The 19,945-nt window shown below is 49.3% G+C and overlaps 2 protein-coding genes across 5 annotated transcripts in view; one reads left to right on the top strand and one right to left on the bottom strand.

The window, feature by feature from the left end:
- Window positions 1-2,450, top strand: part of ACSBG2 (acyl-CoA synthetase bubblegum family member 2) — a 16,550-nt gene extending 14,100 nt beyond the window's left edge. For all 3 annotated transcript variants that reach the window (XM_031064052.1, XM_005429497.2, XM_031064053.1), the window contains exons 14-15: window positions 292-538; window positions 1,102-2,450. In XM_031064052.1, the coding sequence (XP_030919912.1) occupies window positions 292-538; window positions 1,102-1,214 (360 nt within the window). In that variant the 3' untranslated portion in view covers window positions 1,215-2,450. The remainder of the gene's footprint in view (window positions 1-291; window positions 539-1,101) is intronic.
- Window positions 2,451-2,886: 436 nt separating this feature from the next.
- MLLT1 (MLLT1 super elongation complex subunit) overlaps window positions 2,887-19,945 on the bottom strand; it is a 28,149-nt gene continuing 11,090 nt past the window's right edge. Inside the window, exons 3-11 of one of the 2 annotated variants that reach the window (XM_031064038.1) lie at window positions 19,166-19,309; window positions 17,541-17,666; window positions 15,784-16,329; window positions 11,506-11,602; window positions 10,688-10,799; window positions 9,109-9,208; window positions 8,856-8,927; window positions 7,450-7,521; window positions 2,887-6,802 (exon numbers count right to left, since the gene is read on the bottom strand). In XM_031064038.1, the coding sequence (XP_030919898.1) occupies window positions 6,674-6,802; window positions 7,450-7,521; window positions 8,856-8,927; window positions 9,109-9,208; window positions 10,688-10,799; window positions 11,506-11,602; window positions 15,784-16,329; window positions 17,541-17,666; window positions 19,166-19,309 (1,398 nt within the window). In that variant the 3' untranslated portion in view covers window positions 2,887-6,673. The remainder of the gene's footprint in view (window positions 6,803-7,449; window positions 7,522-8,855; window positions 8,928-9,108; window positions 9,209-10,687; window positions 10,800-11,505; window positions 11,603-15,783; window positions 16,330-17,540; window positions 17,667-19,165; window positions 19,310-19,945) is intronic. The other variant, XM_031064039.1, reaches the window with a different exon arrangement.

The raw sequence follows: 19,945 nt of genomic DNA, 5'->3' as shown, positions 1-19,945 counted from the left end.
AGGGAAATAAATTGTGCTCCAGAAAAGGTCTGGAAAGCAGAGATTGACTTTGGACAGCACAGGAGGAATTTGGCAGATGGGTTCCTGAGCAGGCAGAGACCTGAGGGGTTTATCTGTGTTTGTGCCAAGTTTCCATTGGCAGCCAGGGGTTGGATGAGAGCTGAGGGGCTGCTGGGGCTGGAGTGGGGCAGGGAAGGGACCCCAGGAGCTGTCCCAGGGCTGGAGGCTCCTTGCTGCAGGGGACCTCAGGTGCTCAGCACTGCTCAGTTTGCTGTTGTGGTTGGCCTGCAGTGCGTTGTGGATGCAGAAACGGGTGAGCCTGGAGATGACCTCGCTCCAGAAGCTCTGGAATTCTGTCAGAGGCTGGGCAGCAAGGCCACCAAGGTCTCAGAAATCATCAGCAGCAAAGACAAGGCCATCTACACCGCCATCCAGAAAGGGATCTCTTCTGTCAACGAGGGAGCTGTGTCCAATGCCCAGAAAGTCCAGAAGTGGGTCCTGCTGGAGAAGGACTTCTCTGTCTTTGGTGGAGAGCTTGGTGAGTGGTGGGGGAGTGTCTGGGGTTTGCCCTGTGCCCCTTCCCTGGTACTGAACATCAACACAACCACAGCCCTCAAAGCACAGAGCTGCCCCTGGCCTTTCCTCCCTGTGGCTTTTCCATGTGCCAGTTTGGGGTGGGATGACCTGGGGTGAATTCCCACTCCTGCCCTGCAGCCCTGAGTGCAGCAGCATTTACCTTGTGCTGTGATGCCTCTCGCAGGGTTATGGAACATCCTGAGCTGGGAGGGACCCTCAGGGATGATCAGTGCAGCCCCTGTCCCTGCACAGCCACCCCAAGAACCCCACCCTGAGCAGCCCTGAGAGCTCCTGGAGCTCTGGCAGCCTTGGCACCATTCCCTGGGGGAATCCCTGGGCTTGGGGCTGGGACCATTCCCGCTGGGCGCTGCTGTGCTGCTTTGGCTCACAGAGGAAGGGAGGGACATTCCATTAAACTCAAGGAGAAGTTTGGAACTTCTCTTAGGTCACTGTTCTTCCCCTTCCAGCCCTGCTGGGTGCTCCCAGTGCTGCTCTCCCCTTTAACCCTTTCCTGGTTCCCCACAGGCCCCACCATGAAGCTGAAGAGGCCGGTGGTGGCTCAGAAATACCGGGACCAAATCGCTCAGTTTTACACGGACACCGAAACCCCCTCGGGGGAGCCCTCGAGCCGGCCATAGAGCCTGCCCTGAAACCGCCCCCAGGACACTCCCAGCTGCCCAGGAGGGATTCCCTGGATCCTGTTGAAATAAAGAAGCTCAGCCTTCAGGCAGCCCCTCGGCCTCGCTTTGCTGTCCGTGTCCTGCAGTGTGGTGAGCGTGGTCCTGCCCATGTTCTCCTGTGTCTTGTGTTCCTTGCTGAGATATCCCAAATATCTCAACTTTGTATTTTTTATTTCCATTTTTATAAGGGCAATATGATGTTTACCTTAAATCCATGTGACATGTTTCGTTCTAACCAAAGTTTTCTTTTCCTGAGATGAATGTAAAACAGGAGCTGCAAAACAGGAGCTGCCCTTTTTCTGCTAAGGGAGAAAAGGCAGATTTCATTTTCCAGCAGTGTCCTCACTCCCTGCTGCACGTTTCCCTGCATGCTGATGGCATCCTTATAATTTTAAATCTCCTTCCCCACAAACTTTCCTGTCTGAGATGACAAATGCTGTGTGTGACTACACACAGCAGTGGAGGTGGAACCTCACATGAACTGGGCTTGTCTGTGCAATATTTTGAGTTTGTTTTACCTTTTTGAGTTAGAATGAAGCCATAAATTGTATTGTTGAAGTTGTATCCATGGCTGGTATTCTAAGAAGTGATTTACTCCAGGGATTATTTATAAGGCTGCGTACAATGTGTGAAAGCTGTCTGTGTTTTACAATTCAGGAATGTTGTAGTGTCTGAAGTGGGGAGCTCCAGAGTGGAGGCTGGGTGGGCTCTGTAGCTGTGCTTGGGGAGAGGAGATGGTGCTGGGAGCCCAGGCTGCTTCTCCTGGGGGTCTGTGATCAAGCAGCCCAGAGCTGTGGAGGTGCTGCATGGAGGACACAGCCTGCCCCAGCTGCAGCCCAGAGCTCCTGGTGCTCACTGCAGGCTGTGCAGTCCCAGCAGGGGAAGGATTGCTGGGAATGGCTCCCTGCACACCAGGAACCCTCACTGAGCAGGGAGAGCAGCCCAGCTCTGGTTCCCAGTTCCATTTCCCTGGAAAGGAGCAGCACTGGGAGGAGCTGGGGGCAGTGCTGGTGTCACAGCAGGGTGGGCTCACGAGGGGTTAAACCCAGAACTATCTCTGCTTTGGGTCAGTGGAATTCCAGTGCCCGTGGAAGCGTGGGAATGCACTACTGGAACTGCAGCTCCCCCTGTGTGCTGAGCTGGCTGCAATTGCTGTGTCCAAGTGAAATAAACTCCTCTGTTTGTGTCTCTGAACTCTCTCTCGTTCCTGGGATGGAGCAGGGGTGGGTTTGCCTCAGGCAGGGAGAGCTGAGCTGTGCCCGGGGCTGGAGCTGCTCCCAGGACAGCCAAGGACAGGGACACTCCCGCAGGGGAAGGGGAGGGACGGTGCCACCCTTTACCTGTGCCAGGGCTCTGTCCTTGTCACAAGGGAGCAGTGGGGACCCCGCAAATCCCACGGGAGCTGCCCCAGGCAAAGCCCTGCTCCAAGGGCAGGGACCCCTCACCTGAACAGACAAAGCTCTGATGGATTAAGGGACATTGGAGTCACCCCATGTTTAAAACAATTCCCTTTTCCTTGGCTTTTCCTGTCGCAGGCCCGATGGTGTTACCTGTGCCATGAGGGGAGGTTTTGGAATATCCACAGTACAGTCCCTGGAGAAACAACACAAAACTGAAAAACACTTCCAAGTTTTACTTTTCCATCTTACTTTATTTCACTTTTTCTAGAAAATTCCTCCATAGTTCCACAAATTTAACAAAAAGTTTAAAATTCAGGACAAACAATCCTGTAACGTATTACAAACATGAGTTTTTTTGTGTTTTTTCTTTTTAATCTTGCAGTTAGTCTTGGCTCAGCTGCATTTCTTCCAGCTGAGTGAAGAACTTTTCTCCCAACACAACTTTTAAAATCCTCAGGTGCTGAGGTATTTAATACCTCGGCTCTAGGCAGAAATACAATTAAAAATTCTCTAGAAGTTGAAGTACTTACATTTTTTCTTTAGGAGTGCAAACTCATCTTGTCAGTTTTTGATGGCTATTCCGCGCCCCAGGAAAGCAACACCCATGTGGGTCCTTTGAGCACTGATTCACCTGTCCCAGGTGCACCAGGGGAGTGTCAGCATCACCAGAGCCCCTGGGCCAGCAGGGAGGAGCCTCCTGTGAGCAGAGCTGGCTCCAGCACATCCCCAATGGAAAACTGGAACTGGAGCCGCTCTGGGCTCTGCTCGTGGAGAGGCCCCTCCGGGAGGGACGTTTCAACCTCTCTCACCATCAAACACGGTCCAAGATCTGACAAAAGAACTGTTTCTGGATTGTTGCATCAATGCTTGGCTCGTTCTGATGCTCCCACCGCACCCCACGATCCCACAGGTGGCAGAGTCATTGCACTTCCATGGATCCAGCCTGACCTCAGCCAGCCTCGCTCCCTCCGTGGCACAAACACCCAAACCGGGCTTTGCTGCCAGCCAGCCTTCCTCTCCTCTCTTTGTTAAACTTTTCTAATGGTAATGTCAGTAATCAAAGCCTCAAGGCTTAACACACGGCAGAGCAGGAGCCAGGGAGAGGCTCCTGACCCTCCTGGAGGATGGAGGAGCCAAATCCTGATCCCACCTCCAACACGATTCCAACTCAGCAACTCGGGAAGCCCTCGGGCTGCCAGCACCTGGCTGTGCCAGCAGCAGCACCACGAAGGACAGGGAAAAGGAACAGAGGGAAAAGGAACAGAGTCCTGCCCATTTTCCTTGGAAAAACCATTATGGCTACAAGTCAATTTGGGATTCTTTTTTTTTTTTCTTCCTTTTTTTAACAACGCAAGCTACTACACATCCTCGAGGACCTGAAGCAATGCCCACAGCAGCACTGCCCCCTCCTTCCTAGAGTACAATAATCCATCCATGCTCTCAAGAGTGACACAAGAACAAACACTTTATCCACAAAAACCTGTACACGGCATGTTCAGAACAGCGTTCAGCCAGCCTAGAGGGAATCTACACAGGGAACTGCAAGGGGACACAAGGTGAGGCCCAAATGTGACCATTCTTGGTTTGCAGTCACCCCTCCTGTGCTCCCCGACGCTACCACATACCCCAAAAAACATCAACTCTGTAGAACAACTAAGTACTTGCAAAAACCTTTTAGTAACAAATCAGCATGTGCACACAATGGAGAGGAACTATTGCTGGGGAACAATCCTACCTCGGGTTTTCAGGGGGGATTATAAACAGTCTAAAAAAATCCATGTGTAAAATACTTCTTATAAAAACCAAACAAAATCCCTATCAATGCTCAGCAGACTGACCAACAAAGTCACTTCCAGGACAGGACGATGCCATGGCAGGCTCAGAACAGCCTCCCACAGGTGTGCTGGGAGCTGTGACCACAGGGTGCTGCCTGGGGTAGGGGCAGGACGGGGGTGGCACCTCCAGTCCCTTGAGGGGCAGCTCTGGAGCTGTGACAGTCTGGAAGTGCTGGGACTGGAGCTGTGGGAGGAGTGAGCAGCACTCAGTGGAGCTGGGGCTCAGCCCGGCCACCCCTGCTGCTCTGGGGATGGGACAGTGCCACCAGCCCCACCCCAGGGTGCCAGTGTGGGCACAGAGCTGCCTCCCCCTGGCACAGCCCAGCAGAGACACAAGGCTGTGACCAGTGTGGGTGTCCTGCTGCCACCTCCCCCTCTGCTCCCTGCCCTCCACCTTCTCTGGCCTTTCTATCCAGCCCTGGCATCGTCCAGCAAGAAAGAAAAGAGCTGAGATCACTGGCGTGACAGGGTTTGCACCTGGCATGAGCTTGAACTTCCATATATATATATATATACACACACACATATATATATATATATATACACACACACACGACACATGAAAGGTGGTACAAGGACAAAATTAATGGGAATCGGGTCAACATGACCCAACTCAAACAAGCTTATCATCATATTGCCACTTCAGTTGATTAGTTGCAACATTTCCATGATAAAGAAAGGGGGAACCCAAAACAAGGGACAGCAAACCTGGGGGGGTGCAGCCCTCCCTGAGCAGAGGGGCTCCCACGCCGCCTGTGCCCCACGGCCATTTGGCAAAAGCTTCCCACAGCCCTTGGAAAAATCAGCAATTCCTGGGCAAATACTGAATTTAGGGACCAGGAGTGTAACACAGCTTGGAGGGAGGGCTGGGATTTGCCCGTGCCCACCTGGACAACACTTGGAGGTCAATACTAGTTTAACTAGAAATCCAGGAAGGGGCTGCATTAGTGTTTCTGTTTCTGCCTTTTCCTGCACAGGCAGCAGGGGTGGGAGAAGGAGGAGGGAACAAACCCAACTCCACTTTGTGTTTTACATCAGCATCTCCCAGGCGTGTCCAAAGATTTAAGTTCTCCCTTGTTTTGGTTTTCCCAAAGTACAGCCACTACTATAGGGGCCACTGTAAGGAGATTCCTCTTTGAGAACACAGAACAAAACCAATCACATGTTTTGGCAAAGTTATCAAACACTGACAAATGGAAAGACGATGGATGAGCCCCTTCTGGAGCATGGGATGCCTGGAGGTTGCTGTCCAGCTTCCTTACACTACAAATTGTCCACAAGAGGCATTGAACAAACGAGTCAAATCTTATTAAGCGCCTTCCCCTGCCAGAGCCATAAAAAAACAACAGAAAAACACACCCTTAAGATCATAAGACCCAACTAGGCCCTTCTTATACATACAGTACATACATATATATAATATATATATATAAACTATTCAGCTTACAGTTTTGGAGTCCTATTACAGTTAAAGCAGACTGAAAGGAGTGGGACTTTGTTTAGGAGCTCAGATGAACAAACAAGACATCTCCAAAGCCCAGCAGGAGACAGCAGGTTCCAGAGGCCTCCTCACCGAGCACAGAGGGTCCTGTCCCCACCAGGAGCCAGGTCACCAAACCAGTGGGTGATCCCAGCTGGGATGGAGCTGGAATGCAGCCCCTCTCCTCTGCAGCAGACCAGCAGGAGCCCGGGGAGCCTCCTGTTGTCCTCAGTGTCCCGGTCAGCTCTGTCAAAGCCGATGTCACCCACACGGCGCGGGGCAGAGCGGGAGGGCTCCAGCTCTGGAGCTCTGCACAGGATGGTCCCGAGCTCCAGGGGAAGGGAACAGCATCCACGCTTCTTCAGAGCTCAGAGATGCCTGGAAAATGTGCTCTTGAAACACAGTTGCTCGAAGGGAAACCGAAAAGGTCACGCTGTGCAGCCTAAGTGCAGCACGCCTGCTCTGCTGGGGGCCTGGCCCACAAAGCCAGGGAGGGGACAGGCTCAGCGAGGCGGGCGCTGGTTTGAAGCCTACAAGAAAAGTGCAGCTGGCTGAGCATTCCTAGAGCATGGCTGTTCTCTAAGGCAGTGCTTCTTCGGGTGAGGCAGGAGGATAAGAAGGCCTAGTTCCATGGGGTGGTTTCCTGGTACCAATGGAGGGGATCTCAGGGTGAAGAGCAGAGCCAGCTTGCCAGGCCCAGCGTCATGTGGCCACGGCCTCCAGGTAGCTCTGCAGCTTGCGGACGGTCGTCTCATCCAGGGAGAAGAGGTCAAAGTCAAAGGTTGTGTTGGTGACGTTGAAATGCCCGGTTTCCTCAATGAGATTCACGATCTGGAGAAGGGGGATGGATGTAAGTACAGCACAGAGGGGACAGAGCCCATCCAGGCTTTCCCACCCCTTGGAGGGGCTCATAACAGAAAGGGAATCCTCTTCCCAAAAAAAGCAAACCAGCTCCTCCTGCCTGCCTGACTAGCTCAGCCTGGACAGTGATGTGGGCATGCTTCCTTTTAATCATAAAAGAACAGAATATCCTGAGCTGGATCCCACAGGCAGCCTTGGCACCATTCCCTGGGGAGCCTGGGCAGTGCCCAGCAGCCTCGGGGGGCAGAACCTTGCCCTGAGCTCCATGCCAAGGCCTGGCCCAGCTCCAGCCCTTGCTGGGCTCCTGTCCCTGTCCCAGAGCAGAGCTCAGCCCCTGCCCCTCTATCTCCCCCAGGAGGAAGCTGTCAGTCAGACCAAGCTGTCAGTCAGACCAGGAGATCCCACCTTTGGGATTGCTACCAGCATGGCAGAGGGAAGATGCCCACACCACACTCCTGTACCACTTCCAACAAAACCATTGCATGCACAGCTGATTTTATTTTTTACTCGCTATTTTTGCTTTCAAAGCAAAGCAGAACCTCTGTGGAAGGGCCTGGCTGAGTCCCTGGAGCCCCAGATCCCAGGGGCAGCAGGGTCAGCAGGGCCAGGGTCTGTACCTGCTGGAGCACGTTGCGCTCCCGTAGTGCCATGAGCCGCCTGTGGAGCTCCACCAGCTCATCCGTGTAGGCCTGAAACACAAACAGGGACACGTGGAGCTGCCAAAGGGACCTCCCCAGTGAGGATCAGAAGAACTTGAGGCCCTTTCAGACACTCCCAAGTTTTCCCTACTTTTTTACTGCCTCCTCCTCCTTCTAAAGTACTGGGGCACTGAGGACTTCCCTTAAATACAAGTGCTCTGAAGGCCTTTCATTTATTTTTTTTATTTAATGACACCCACACCTGTAACCAGCTCCAAGAACTGGGCAGAACCTTTAGGGACCTCAGTGAGGTGAAGTTCACCTTGGTGACCCTCAGTGTGAGCTCCTCATCAATGGGTTCTCCTAATTAACTCTAAATTACCTGAAAACATCACGAGCATCAGTGACCAAAACCCAGCAATCTACTGAGCAATGATCTGCATCTATGTAAGGAAAAATTCTTGGAGTGCACTGTATTCCCAGGGGGTTTTACCTAAACCACAACAGGAAATGAAAGATTGCTCACAGGCTCAACATATTGATTGTTCTTAGGTAAGAGTGGTTTGGTTTTTTCTTAATTTTAGGTTTTTTTTAGGCAGCCAGCAACAGGTCTGTATCAGCAAAACTGATTTACAGAATCAGTGAATCACAGAATGGACACTGCTCTGCCCTCCCTGGAGGCAAGGAAGGAGGGAATTTCATTGAACAAACAAAGGTTCCAACTAAACCTGCAAAGCAGAGCATCAAATAATCTTTAATTTAGAAGATCAAAGCCAGATGAAACTGCCTTTTAATGAAGTGCCCCAGCACTGCAGCAGTGACCAGGCCATTGGTTCAGACAAAGGGCAAACAAACACAACAATTCCAGCATTTTGCCTACGAACACCACCTGGGGCTCCAGCTATTTAATGTACACAATTTCTGCAGTGTCACTCTCCAAAACCTGTCCTTCCAACATCTGGTTTTGGTTAAACTCAAGCTTTTACCCTGCTGAGACAGAACAATGAACAGGCTGGGCTGATTCAGGTGGTTTTGTGCACAGTGAGGCCCAACCATCCTGTGAAGCTCAGCTCCTTAATCAGAGAATCCTGGCATGGTTTGGGTTGGAGGGACCTTAAACCCATCCAGTGCCACCCCTGCCATGGCAGGGACACCTCCCACTGTCCCAGGCTGCTCCAAGCCCTGCCCAGCCTGGCCTTGGGCACTGCCAGGGATGCAGGGGCAGCCCCAGCTGCTCTGGGCACCCTGTGCCAGGGCCTGCCCACCCTGCCAGGGAACAATTCCTGCCCAAGATCCCATCCAGCCCTGCCCTGTGGCAGTGGGAGCCATTCCCTGGGTCCTGTCCCTCCAGGCCCTCATGGAAGATCCCTCTCCACAGGACACACCTTGTCATATGTTCCCTTCTTCAGGATCTTCTCTGGCTTGTTACAAGACTCTGGGCTTTTCCTCCCAGATGCCTGAGGGGAAAAGAAACCAACAACAGGACCGAAATTAGCTCAGGAAACACGGGGGTGTCACAGCAGAGAGCTGGCAAGGGAGGAATCACCTGTCAGCTGAGGACAGGAACAGGGAAAATGTGGTGCAAGGAAGAATTTCCAGGGCAGGGAGCAGGGGAGGTGGGAAGCAGGGGGTTCATACCTTGTTGTTTGCTGGGGGCAGCTTCTGCCCAGGAGGCGGCTCCCGGCTGGGCGGGCACGAGTCGGCGCTGTTGTCACTGTCACTGTCACTGAGGCTCAGTCTGAAAAACCACCAGCACAGAATGAGCAGCAGCAGCAGCAAACTCAGCACCAGCTGCCAGCTGAGCCACACAGAGCTGAGTGAAATTCTCTTCTTTAGCACAGACTACTGCACTGGTTGGGAGAAAGGGATTCTTGCAATCTCCAGTGACCCATTTCTCCCCAGGGAGCTTTGGGTGACACATTACAGGCACCAGCTCAACTCTGGCACACACAGCTCCCCCAGAACAACTCAGCACCACTTCATTTCACAAACAGCAGCTGCTCAGGAATTCCTCCCAATGTTACAAAGTACCTGCATGAGAGGTTCACTGATACTTCTACAGGCAACAAATGGATTTTGTGTTGCTGCTGGTGTAACCTCTGAGATTTCCTATTTATTTTCATTCTCCTTTGGCCCTACAGATATGACAGGTATCCTGTGGTGAACTGTTATCCTCTAAAAGTCTATAAAAACACCCTTCCAAGTCCCTCTATTACTGTTTCCTTGATGATGACAAGTGCAATAATGGACATTTGTTTGTTTTGGTAACCACCACCAGCATTTCCAATGTGGAGTGCTCTCTGGGCCAAGCATTTGGGTTCAAATATTCACTGAGACTCCAGGTTTGGGCAGTAACAGCATTTCCTGAGGGAAGAAGGTGAAGTTCAACTCTTTCCAGGGTGTGGAGCAGGAAACAGCTGTCACTGAGTCCAGAGAGTGGAGCAGCCAACACAGGGAGGGCAGAGAGTGACTCCTGAGCCCTGTCAGCCCAAGAGCAGCACACTCTGCCTGGCCCCACAGATCAAAGGTGTCACACTCCAGCAGCTCTGCAGAGATCTGAGGGTCACAATTGGGTGACTGTTTGAAGGGGCTCAGTCACTGACACCTGCCAGCTCAGCTCAGCACCTCCCAGTGCCTTCCCCTCTTTGTGCTCTGCAGCCAACCCTGCTGTCACCACTGTCACAGACATCTTTTATGAAAAATCCTTCCCTTAGGATTTTTCCTCCTGAGAAGCTGAGAGGCCTCAGGAACAAAATGTAAACAATGGTTATCTGCTGCTGTGGAATGCAACAGGTGTATCTGTGATTGGTCTCATGTGGTTGTTTCTAATTAATGGCCAATCACAGGCAGCTGTCTCAGACTCTCTGTCTGAGACAGAAGCTTTTGTTATCATTCCTTCCTATTCTATTCTTAGCTAGCCTTCTGATGAAATCCTTTCTTCTATTCTTTTAGTATAGTTTTAATGTAATATATATCACAAGATAATAAATCAGCCTTCTGAAACATGGAGTCAGATCCTCGTCTCTTCCCTCATCCAAAGCCCCCTGTGAACACGGGTCACACACCACCTCTGTGCTGAGTGACCCCACACATCTGCCCTTCCTCCCCTCCCACACAGAGCCCTTTGATTCCCCTCTCCAAATGGAGAACACCCTAAAATGCCAAACGCAGAGGGCAAAGAGCCACCCAAAGAGCCCTGCTGTGGATTTGTTACCACCTGGAATCCCGGCTGACGGGGTTTGTTTTGACTGCTGCCTCCTCTCCTGAGGAGCTGTCGTCATCATCCGACTCCTCGGACTGCAGATCCTCCACCATGGAGCGCAGGGGGCCTGGGCACAAGGAGAGGAGTTCAGCACCAGGGCAGAGCCAGCACAGCCCCAACCACACCCAGCACAGCCCCACCCAAACCCAGTCCTGACTCCCTGTGACATGGGAATGGCAAAGAACACCCTGTGCAGGCAGCTAAAGCAGAGCTGACAAACTTTGCAGCTCCCTCCCCTCCCAAAGGAGAACAAAAGGACATTTTTCATGCCTGTGGGGTTGATTTAAATGTCACTGGAGACAGGAGCAGCACAGCATTTGCTGCACTTGGAACATTTAGTGTGTTGCCAGTTTCCCCCCCTGGGTTATCAGTGGAGGGATCTGAGAAAGGAGCTGTTACACACTGGCAAAGTGATGAATGGCACATTTATAATTTTTAATAAAACATAGATGAGATTGGAGGAGAACTGTTCTGGTGATTCTACAGATCAGGCAGCAGCAAGACATTTATAAACTGAAGCAGAAACCAAAGCCAAAAGGGAAAGAACCAAATCCAGAGGGATTCCCTACTCATAAATTAGCTGCCAAGAGAAGAAAAATACTTGTTCATGATGTTATAACATTATTGCCTTTTCTTGCTGAAGCATCACAACTCCAACACATGGCTGCATGCAAGAAACTGTATTATTATAGTGCTGGAAAAGCACATTTAATTCTCCTGAGCATTTTAAGGTTACACAAGGAAGGTTTTAACAAACTGTTCGTGCAACACACCTTGACTGTGGTTCTGAGATGGCTCGAAATCAGAGTCAGAGCTGGAGTCGGAGCTGGAGCTGGAGTTGGAAGGGCTGGACTGGACAGACTTAACCCCCCATAAAAGGGAAACAAAAGAAAAAGAATCTTAATCTTTCTAATCCAGAAAACCAAAGCACAAAGCACTGTGAGGCAGGAGCATCTGAGAACTCTACAGCATCACCCACCACTGAATACAGTTCTTGGGGTTACAGAAAAAACAAAATGTGGGATGAATAAAAACAACATTTATGGAATCTGGCAGGATATAGCTCAGCACTCCTGGGAGCAACATCAAACCCCTTAACACCACGAGGTTCAAACCCCACAAATAATGATATGGAGCACCTGAAAAACATTTAAATTAAAGCCCTTACTTTGAAGTGTGACACATGAGCAGCACAGAAGCCATAACTACCCAAACCCTCTTAAAAATTGTATTTATTGTACCCACCAAGATTCCCTTGAACCTCAGACTGATCACTGACCATGGAATCACAGAGTCAAGGAGTGGTTTGGGTTGGAAAGGACCTTAAAGATGATTTAATCCAAACCATCATCCCAGAGTGGTCCAAGCCCTGTCCAGCCTGGCCTTGGGCACTGCCAGGGATCCAGGGGCAGCCCCAGCTGCTCTGGGCACCCTGTGCCAGGGCCTGCCCACCCTGCCAGGGAACAATTCCTAATTCCCAATATCCCATCCAGCCCTGCCCTCTGGCAGTGGGAAGTCATTCCTGGTGTCCTGTCCCTCCATCCCTTATTATCAGTTTATCTTTCCTGCAGGCTCCTTCAGGCACTGGAAGGCCAGAATGAAGTCACCCCAACTCTTCTCCAATGAACAATCCCAGTTCTCTACCCCTTTCCTCACAGATATGGAGATGTCTATCCCAACTAGCTCACATGACTCAAAATTAATTCTAAATTATTATTATTGTATACTAAACCCAGTGTTTCTACACCAGTTTGAGTGATCCACTGGCTCCACTTAAGTGTGAAAACAACAGATCAACTCAACCCTTGTGACCCAAATTTGTGTTTCAGCACTGGGCAGAAATAACAGGAGTATCCTGTGCAGTCAGAGTGAGTGAAGAGTAAATGAACTACTGGTTCAACATCCAGGAAGGAATTTTAGGTAAGATTGGGAAAATTTTAATCATAAATCCGATACTGGCAGCAATCACCTGCAATAGCCTTGGGAACCACCAGAGGGCAGAAGAGGCCACAGCAACTCCCTCTGCCCCCAAGCAGCTCCTAAAATCCCCTAAAATGGGTTTTTTTGGTACTCAGGCCGGTTCTAGATTGAAGATTCTCAAAGTACTGTAATATCTTGCCTTTTTAAAAGTAATTCCCTGGAAATCAGCATTTCAGTTTCACTGTTTTGTTCCTAGGAATCCACTTACTACTCCTGATGCTGAAGAATCACACACAGCCACTGATAAATAATTTGACACAGGAAGGGTTAATACTACAAAACCTTGAGACAGGCACAAAGAGGCACAATCCCTGCCCTGGTCCTGCTGGCCACACTGTCAACCAAATATTGTCAATATTTTCATTATTTCACTGTAAGAAGGAGGAAAATGTGTCAAAAATGGTATTATAACCCTTGGGAAGGGTTCAGGAGCAAAGCAGAATAATTTAACAATTCCAATATCAGGTCTACTGGAACACTGCAGCAGCCCTGGCTGTTTAGGGAAATTCCAATGTGGAAGTGGAGAGCAGAGAGAACAGGGTGCCCAGAGCAGCTGGGGCTGCCCCTGGATCCCTGGCAGTGCCCAAGGCCAGGCTGGACAGGGCTTGGAGCAGCCTGGGACAGTGGGAGGTGTCCCTGCCATGGCAGGGCTGGCACTGGATGATAGTTAAGGTCCCTTCCGACCCAAACCATGGTGGGATTTGATGAATATTTTCAAGCTAATTAAGCACAGCTCTTGCATCTGACCTACAGCTCCAATCCTAGATCCCTCATTTCTGGTAATCTGCAGGTCTTCCCTTAAATTCTTTAAAAATCCCTTACAATTAACTTAACAGGAGCTAAGCAGCAGCTGCTGGAGATAACCCATCTCTCCTTTTGCCATTTAGGCCATCAGCTCTTTGAGAGGAAGATGCAGATGGACACACTCAGTGACTGTCACTGGGATGTGACCAAAGCAAAAAGCAACACTGCCTCCCATCCCTGCCTCCCCCTTTTGTCAGCACTGAGGCAGTCAAGCATGAGGCCAGTTCAGGGAACTGGACTTGGTGGGGGAAGGGAAAAAAAAAAGTTTTAAAAAAACCAAAAGAATAAAGGCCAAGGAGCTGAAACAGCAGGAGAAACTCTGCACTGTCCCCCTCTCTACAGCAGCCTGCAAAGACGTCAGCTGGGAGCCACCATGGAGCTGCAGCCCCAAGCTGTTGCACAATCCCCTGGCTGCAGCAGCAGAGCTGATTTAAGAGTTTCCAGGCCCTGCTCTACCCCCAGCGGCTCCCTCTCTTCAGTCATGTGGCTCCCACCGGCCCCACACAGCAGCGCCAGCAGCAGCCCTGGGGCAGCTCCCAGTGCTGGGGACAGGGACATCCCCCAGGGTGCAGAGGATCCAGAGCCTGGGTGCTGCTGCCAGGACATTCTGCAGCTGTGCCTGGGGCTCAGGTTCCACAGGAACCTCTGCCACCACTCCCTGTCTGTCACACAGAGTGTCCCCAGCACCCAGCAGGAGCTGGGCCAGAGGGCACTGGGCAGGACACACTGGGGCAGGGACACACCGGGGCAGGGACACACCGGGGCAGGACAAGGGGACACTGGGGCAGGGACACACCGGGGCAGGGACACACTGGGGCAGGGCAACGGGGCCCTGGGGCCGGGGCACACGGGGCAGGGACACACCGGGGCAGGGACACACCGGGGCAGATGCTCAGCCCCACTGTCACAGGCTGTGGCTCCAGGGACAGCCTGGCAGCACCAGCAGCTCACACTGCTGGGATCAGAGGAGATGGGGACACCTCGGGGACAGCGAAGGACACTCGGGGATCTGCACAGTCACAGGTTTGCAAAGAGGGCTATATCTGGAATTGAAATGTGGGGCTTGCTGAGCACTGCTGCACTTTGGTGAAAGGCTAAAAGGAGAGAGGAACTGCCTCTTCTTAATGCCTAATGTGGAAATTTATCCATCTGGGAAGTAAAGTCATAAAATCCCAGAATGGTTTGGGTGGGAAGGGACCATAAAGCTCGTCTTGTGCCACCCCCTGCCATGGCAGGGACACCTCCCACTATCCCAGGGTGCTCCAAGCCCTGTCCAGCCTGGCCTTGGGCACTGCCAGGGATGGGACTTCTCTGCAGAGTGGAATGAACACTGCCCAATGAACTCTTCTACTGGGAGTCCTACAGGAAAAACCCTTCCTGACAAACACATCAATACTTGTTGTATCACAGTGCTGATTAAATCATAATACAAACTGTCCCTAGAAAATTAATCTTAATAAAATAAACCTTTCTTAAAGTGGTCAGGAGGAACCAGTTCCAGAATTCCCATGACATTATCCTGTGAACCCTATTACAAGATATATGGCTCCTTTATAACAAATATACAAGTGAAAAGTAGCAAGAGTTTGGATTTGTCTGCTCCTTCTAGCATTTTTTTGCCTTCTTTTGGAAAACACTTTTTAGAAAACAGAGGATGAGGAATGTTCTCAGTTGTAAAAAGGAAAAAAATATTTAGACAGCTTTTAAAAATAGTAGTACAAGAACATAATTTGTTTTATGTTTCACAACACAACTTATTTAGATTTAGTGGCATGTGGTTGTATTTTGAGCTTCAGCCAATGGCACATTTCTTACAGGCCACGGCAGGAAGAGGGGCTTTATTTACATTTTAATACTGGCTTTTTTTCATTACCAAAACGGAGATGATTTCCTTCTTTTCTGAAATAAGATCACATTCTAAAACACTGCCATCATCAGCAGGCAGAAAGTGTCTCTGTATCTCTTGTAGTTCTGTAGACGTCACTGCAAGGGATGAATGAGGGACCATAACCTTAAACTCTGATTTTTAGGTAACTCTCTGCAGAAAAATTTCAGTAAGTTTGTATCTGAAACAGGAGCTAAACCACACAGGAGGAACATTTAATATTGACTGGAGTTTCAAAGAAGAATTTTATTTAAGAGGCAACCCAGCCTAAGCATTTACCAATCTGCTGCTCTATCTTCTCTGAGAGATTATTTTTACCATCTTTTCCAGGCAGGGATTTATCATCCTTCCACACTCTGGTAAAGAATAAATCCCTACTCACCTCTGACTTGAAAGAAGTTTCATCCTCTGAGTTTGACTCCTCCATTTCCACAGGCTTTTTGATCTCCTTGGCCTCGCTCTCGGATTTTACCTTTTCCACTTTGGCATTCATCTTCTCCTTGGTTTGTTTCTTCTCTGGATATGAGGAAGACGAGGTTCTGGGAGATGTCCCCAGGATATTCTTTACCCCTTTGGAGCTACTCTTTTTTTGTTTTTTGGCACTAGGCTTTGGTGACTCCACGTTGGAGGGCCTCTTGCTGGAAGACTTTAACTCCGGCTGTGGCCCCCCCTTTGGAGAGGTGTTCTCCAGTTTGGTCTCCTTCACAGCCAGTTTTGGTTCCTTGAAAGCAGCTTTTGGAGGTGCCTTCTCCTCCTTAGGCAGTTTGTTCTCAGTTGGTTTTCTGGAGGAGTCCTTCAAAGGCTTGTTCTGTTCTCTTTCAAGGTCTTTGGAGGAGTTTTTGCTCTCAGAGTCTTTCCTAGGCCTCTCCCTGTGCTCCTTGGTTACTTTATGTGGCTTGGATGCTTTGCTACTTTCCTTGTTTGCATCCTAAAATTCAGCAACAGAAACATGCAAGCTGGGTATGAAACTGCAGCTCTGCACAGAATGATAAAACACATCCTCATAAATCACATGGCAATGTTTGTTCTGTGCAGAAATCCACCCCCACATGCCCAGGTAAACATCCCCATTTCCCTCAAGCTGCTGCACACACACTGGCAGTGAGCACTTCAACATTTAGGAAAGGATGAAACATGTTCTGCTCCTTTCCAGGCTCAGTCAAAGGTCTAGAAACATCTACAGATGTTTAATTCAGGTTTAACCTGAATGCAAACACAGATGCAGCTCTGAGAGCACCCTGGAGGAAGGGAAGCAGGAGAATGTTGTCTCTTTAGCAACTGGCAATTTTCACCAGAGCTCATCTCAGAGCCCTTTATTCCTCTGCTGTGTTTTCCAGTGCTTAATTCCCGACCAAAATTAAATCAGCCACTAACAGGTAAGTCATCTTCACTCTGTTTCATAACATCAGAAGGCATAACTGAAGTGCCAGAGTGTTTAGAGCCCTGAAGAACATGGCTATCAGAATTGAATTACACTGGGAAATGAATTGTTGTTAATACCTGTGACTGTTCAGGCTGACACAGTGCATGTAATCCGCTCCAAAACACATTGCTCGGGGATTGTTTCCCCCATGTAGGATTATACAAAAATAGCTTCAGTACATAAGGGAAAAAACCAAAAAAACTTGAGGTTCTTTGGAAGTCTCAGGCCCTGGCTACTGCTGGACACAAACATCCAGTGTGGAAAGCACCCACTGGACCAAGTGAAGCGCATTTGATGTTCTCTCCAGCACTGCCTTGAGGACAGAGGAAGGGCTGACTTTCCACTCAGCCTTCCTGCCAAGGGGTGCAGGGCATGGCAGGCAGTGAGAGAGCCCCAGAACCCATCCTCAGCATCAGGGACACAACCAGAACAATCAGAGAGGATGTCATCTGCCTTTAAGGACGAAACGATTCACCAAAAATTCCCAGTCTGGCACATTTAATTTTCTTTTCAAAACTTCCCTGGAGAGAGGTCTATCAGATCATAAAAAAGCCTCCTAGAGGCTTGGGAAGTTCCAGACCATTAACTACTGAACTGCAGAGTACAAGGAGGTTCAGAATTAGCAGCAGCCAGGAACAGCTGCTGAACAAGCTCTCAGCAGCCTGGCCTGAAAGACTCCCTCACCTCAGGCTGACCCAAACATGTGCTGCACTGACCTTTGACCCATGGGAGGGTTTGGTCTTCTTGGGATCAGAGAAGGCAGAGAGAGGTATCGTGGGCAGCATTGGATAATCAGGACTTGGCCTTGAAACAGTCTCTGCTCCTTCTGGCATCACCATTACCTGGGAATAAAGAGGAGGGAAATTATGTCTGCACAAAGTCTCACGGACTATTAACTATTAACACATGATTATGTTAAGCCACTTGCTCAATTAACACACTATTATTCATCTTTTCAATGTTTTTTTCCTCGCCTGCTTAAAGGCCATAAAAAGATATTGTCTATGGAATGCTCAGTTTCAAGGCAACTCCTCAAATACAGAATATTAAACCCACAAAACTGAAAGGCAGCAATGCAATATCGAGTGTCTTTCCCAAAGGGAATGCCAATATTCTGAGCACAGGCAGGCAATAAAGCTCTGGACAAGAACTGTGTGTTCTGCTGCAAATGCTCTTCCCCTGAAAAAGGCTAGGGAGATAAATCTGGAAGGAATGAGCAAGATTTCCTTGGTTTAGGAAAAGCTGAATTCACTGTTTCAGAGGAAAAAAGGAAAAAAAAACAGGGCTTGGGTCTCTCCCTTCACAAAATCTTAACACCAAGCTCTGAGCTCCATGGAACAATTCCTTTCTTACCTTCCCTATATTGTCAGGATAATTCTGTGGAAAATTGCCACCAGAGAAAGGGCATCAAAAGTGATTAACAGCTGAAACATCTCAGTACACAAGGACTAAAATACCATACTGTGAAAATCCTAGAGAGCAGATGATTTCCAGCCATCCTAGGGCTGAAATGAGCGCCTTCCTCTCTCTGCCCAATACAGGAAAGCACTGGCACACAGTGGAACAGGAATCATGGAGTGATCAGGATTGGAAAGGGCCTTAAAGCTCATCTTATTCCACCCCTGCCACAGGCAGGGACACTTCCCCTACCCCAGGTTGCTCCAAGTCCTGTCCAACCTGGCCTTGACATCTCCTGGCTCATTAAAAACTTCCTGCCCTTTGTGGTTTGGACTGATTTGCCCAGATCCTGCAGTTATTCAAGGATCATCCTTTAGTCTATCACTACTCATTACCTTCCCAGATGGAAAGGTTCAGTTACTGTAGCAATCCATACTCTACTGGGCTTTCTAGAGAATATCTACTTCCCTCCCCACCCCAACCTGTTTTCACTCTATATTGTCCAATTTTTCATTAATTTTTTTATTATCTAAGCCACAAGTAGCTGATGCCAGGTTTAGAGGTCATTTATTGACCAAGAAGCACTATTAAGTTAAAAAAATAATAATAAGGAATGGTTTGAAAGCCTCTCTCTTTCCTTGAGCTTTTCTGTATTGACCCAGCTCCTGGCACCAGGCAATATCCACAGCAGATCCCACTTTCCAGAGGGGTTTTCTGCTTTAATATTAATGCTCATATTTAAATTGACAAAAGAAATATCACCAATCACACACCAACAAAGGATTTGTTCTGCTGCAAGTGCTGCAGCCCTATAACCACGAGTCAAAACTGGCTGGGTCACCTTTTAAATGAATGTAGAAAACTGCTTGAAGCCTGCTGGCCTTAAAGAAACCTCAGAGCAAAACAAGCCCACTCCTTTCAGGATCCCAAATTGGGCACTTACCCCTCCAGCCCTGATGAGTTTGCGCCTGAATTCCTTGGTGGGGTTGTTGAAAGTCAGTTTCTCACAACGAAGGTGGTTCACAGGTGGGTTCCCCTCCAGATTTAGGAACAGGTCATATGTGAAACAAACCTTTTTGGGCTCCTCCTAAAAACAAGAAAGGCTTTGGGAAACTGGAAGAAGCTTGGCAAGCACACTAAGCCTGGGGATGCGAACAGTCACTCCTGAAAATCCCAAATAAACCACCAAGTGTTGCATTCATGGAGTTTTTCACCATGAGATCAGAGAGCTGGAAATTAAACTATTTGTTCTTGAGGTTAACATTGTTCATCAGGAAGTCAGGCATGAGGCTTCTCACTGCAAAAGCAATGCATGGACACAGATTTTGACTGAAAATTGTCTGTTTAAAGCTGTTCAAGTCTCCCCAGAAAAGCAGATTCACAAGCTTTATGCACTACTGTTTTCACCAAAATTCAGATCCTATCTCCTTTGGGAAGCAACTCTAAGTATCAATATTAAGAAAAGCATAATCCTTTTTGAGAGAAGGAACAACTTCTGAACTCCCAGGATCTCTGCAGGCACCGAGAAAAGATGAAAGGCAATGGGAAAAGGATGGCTTGGTTTGTAAAATCCTTTTCAATATGCATATTGCAGGGGCTGAATGGGAAGATATCCCAGGCTTTTGAACTTTCCAAGGGCACTTTCACCCAAGCAATCCAGAGTTTGTATGAGTGCTGGGGGGATCATCTGCGCCTCACTGCCTCCGTTCCACCTGCTGCGTTT

This window comes from Geospiza fortis, unplaced genomic scaffold (assembly GCF_000277835.1).
Source record: "Geospiza fortis unplaced genomic scaffold, GeoFor_1.0 scaffold80, whole genome shotgun sequence".
Lineage (NCBI taxonomy): Eukaryota > Metazoa > Chordata > Aves > Passeriformes > Thraupidae > Geospiza > Geospiza fortis.
Note: the sequence above shows the minus strand (reverse complement) of the source record. Positions and strands in the feature narration are given on the sequence as shown.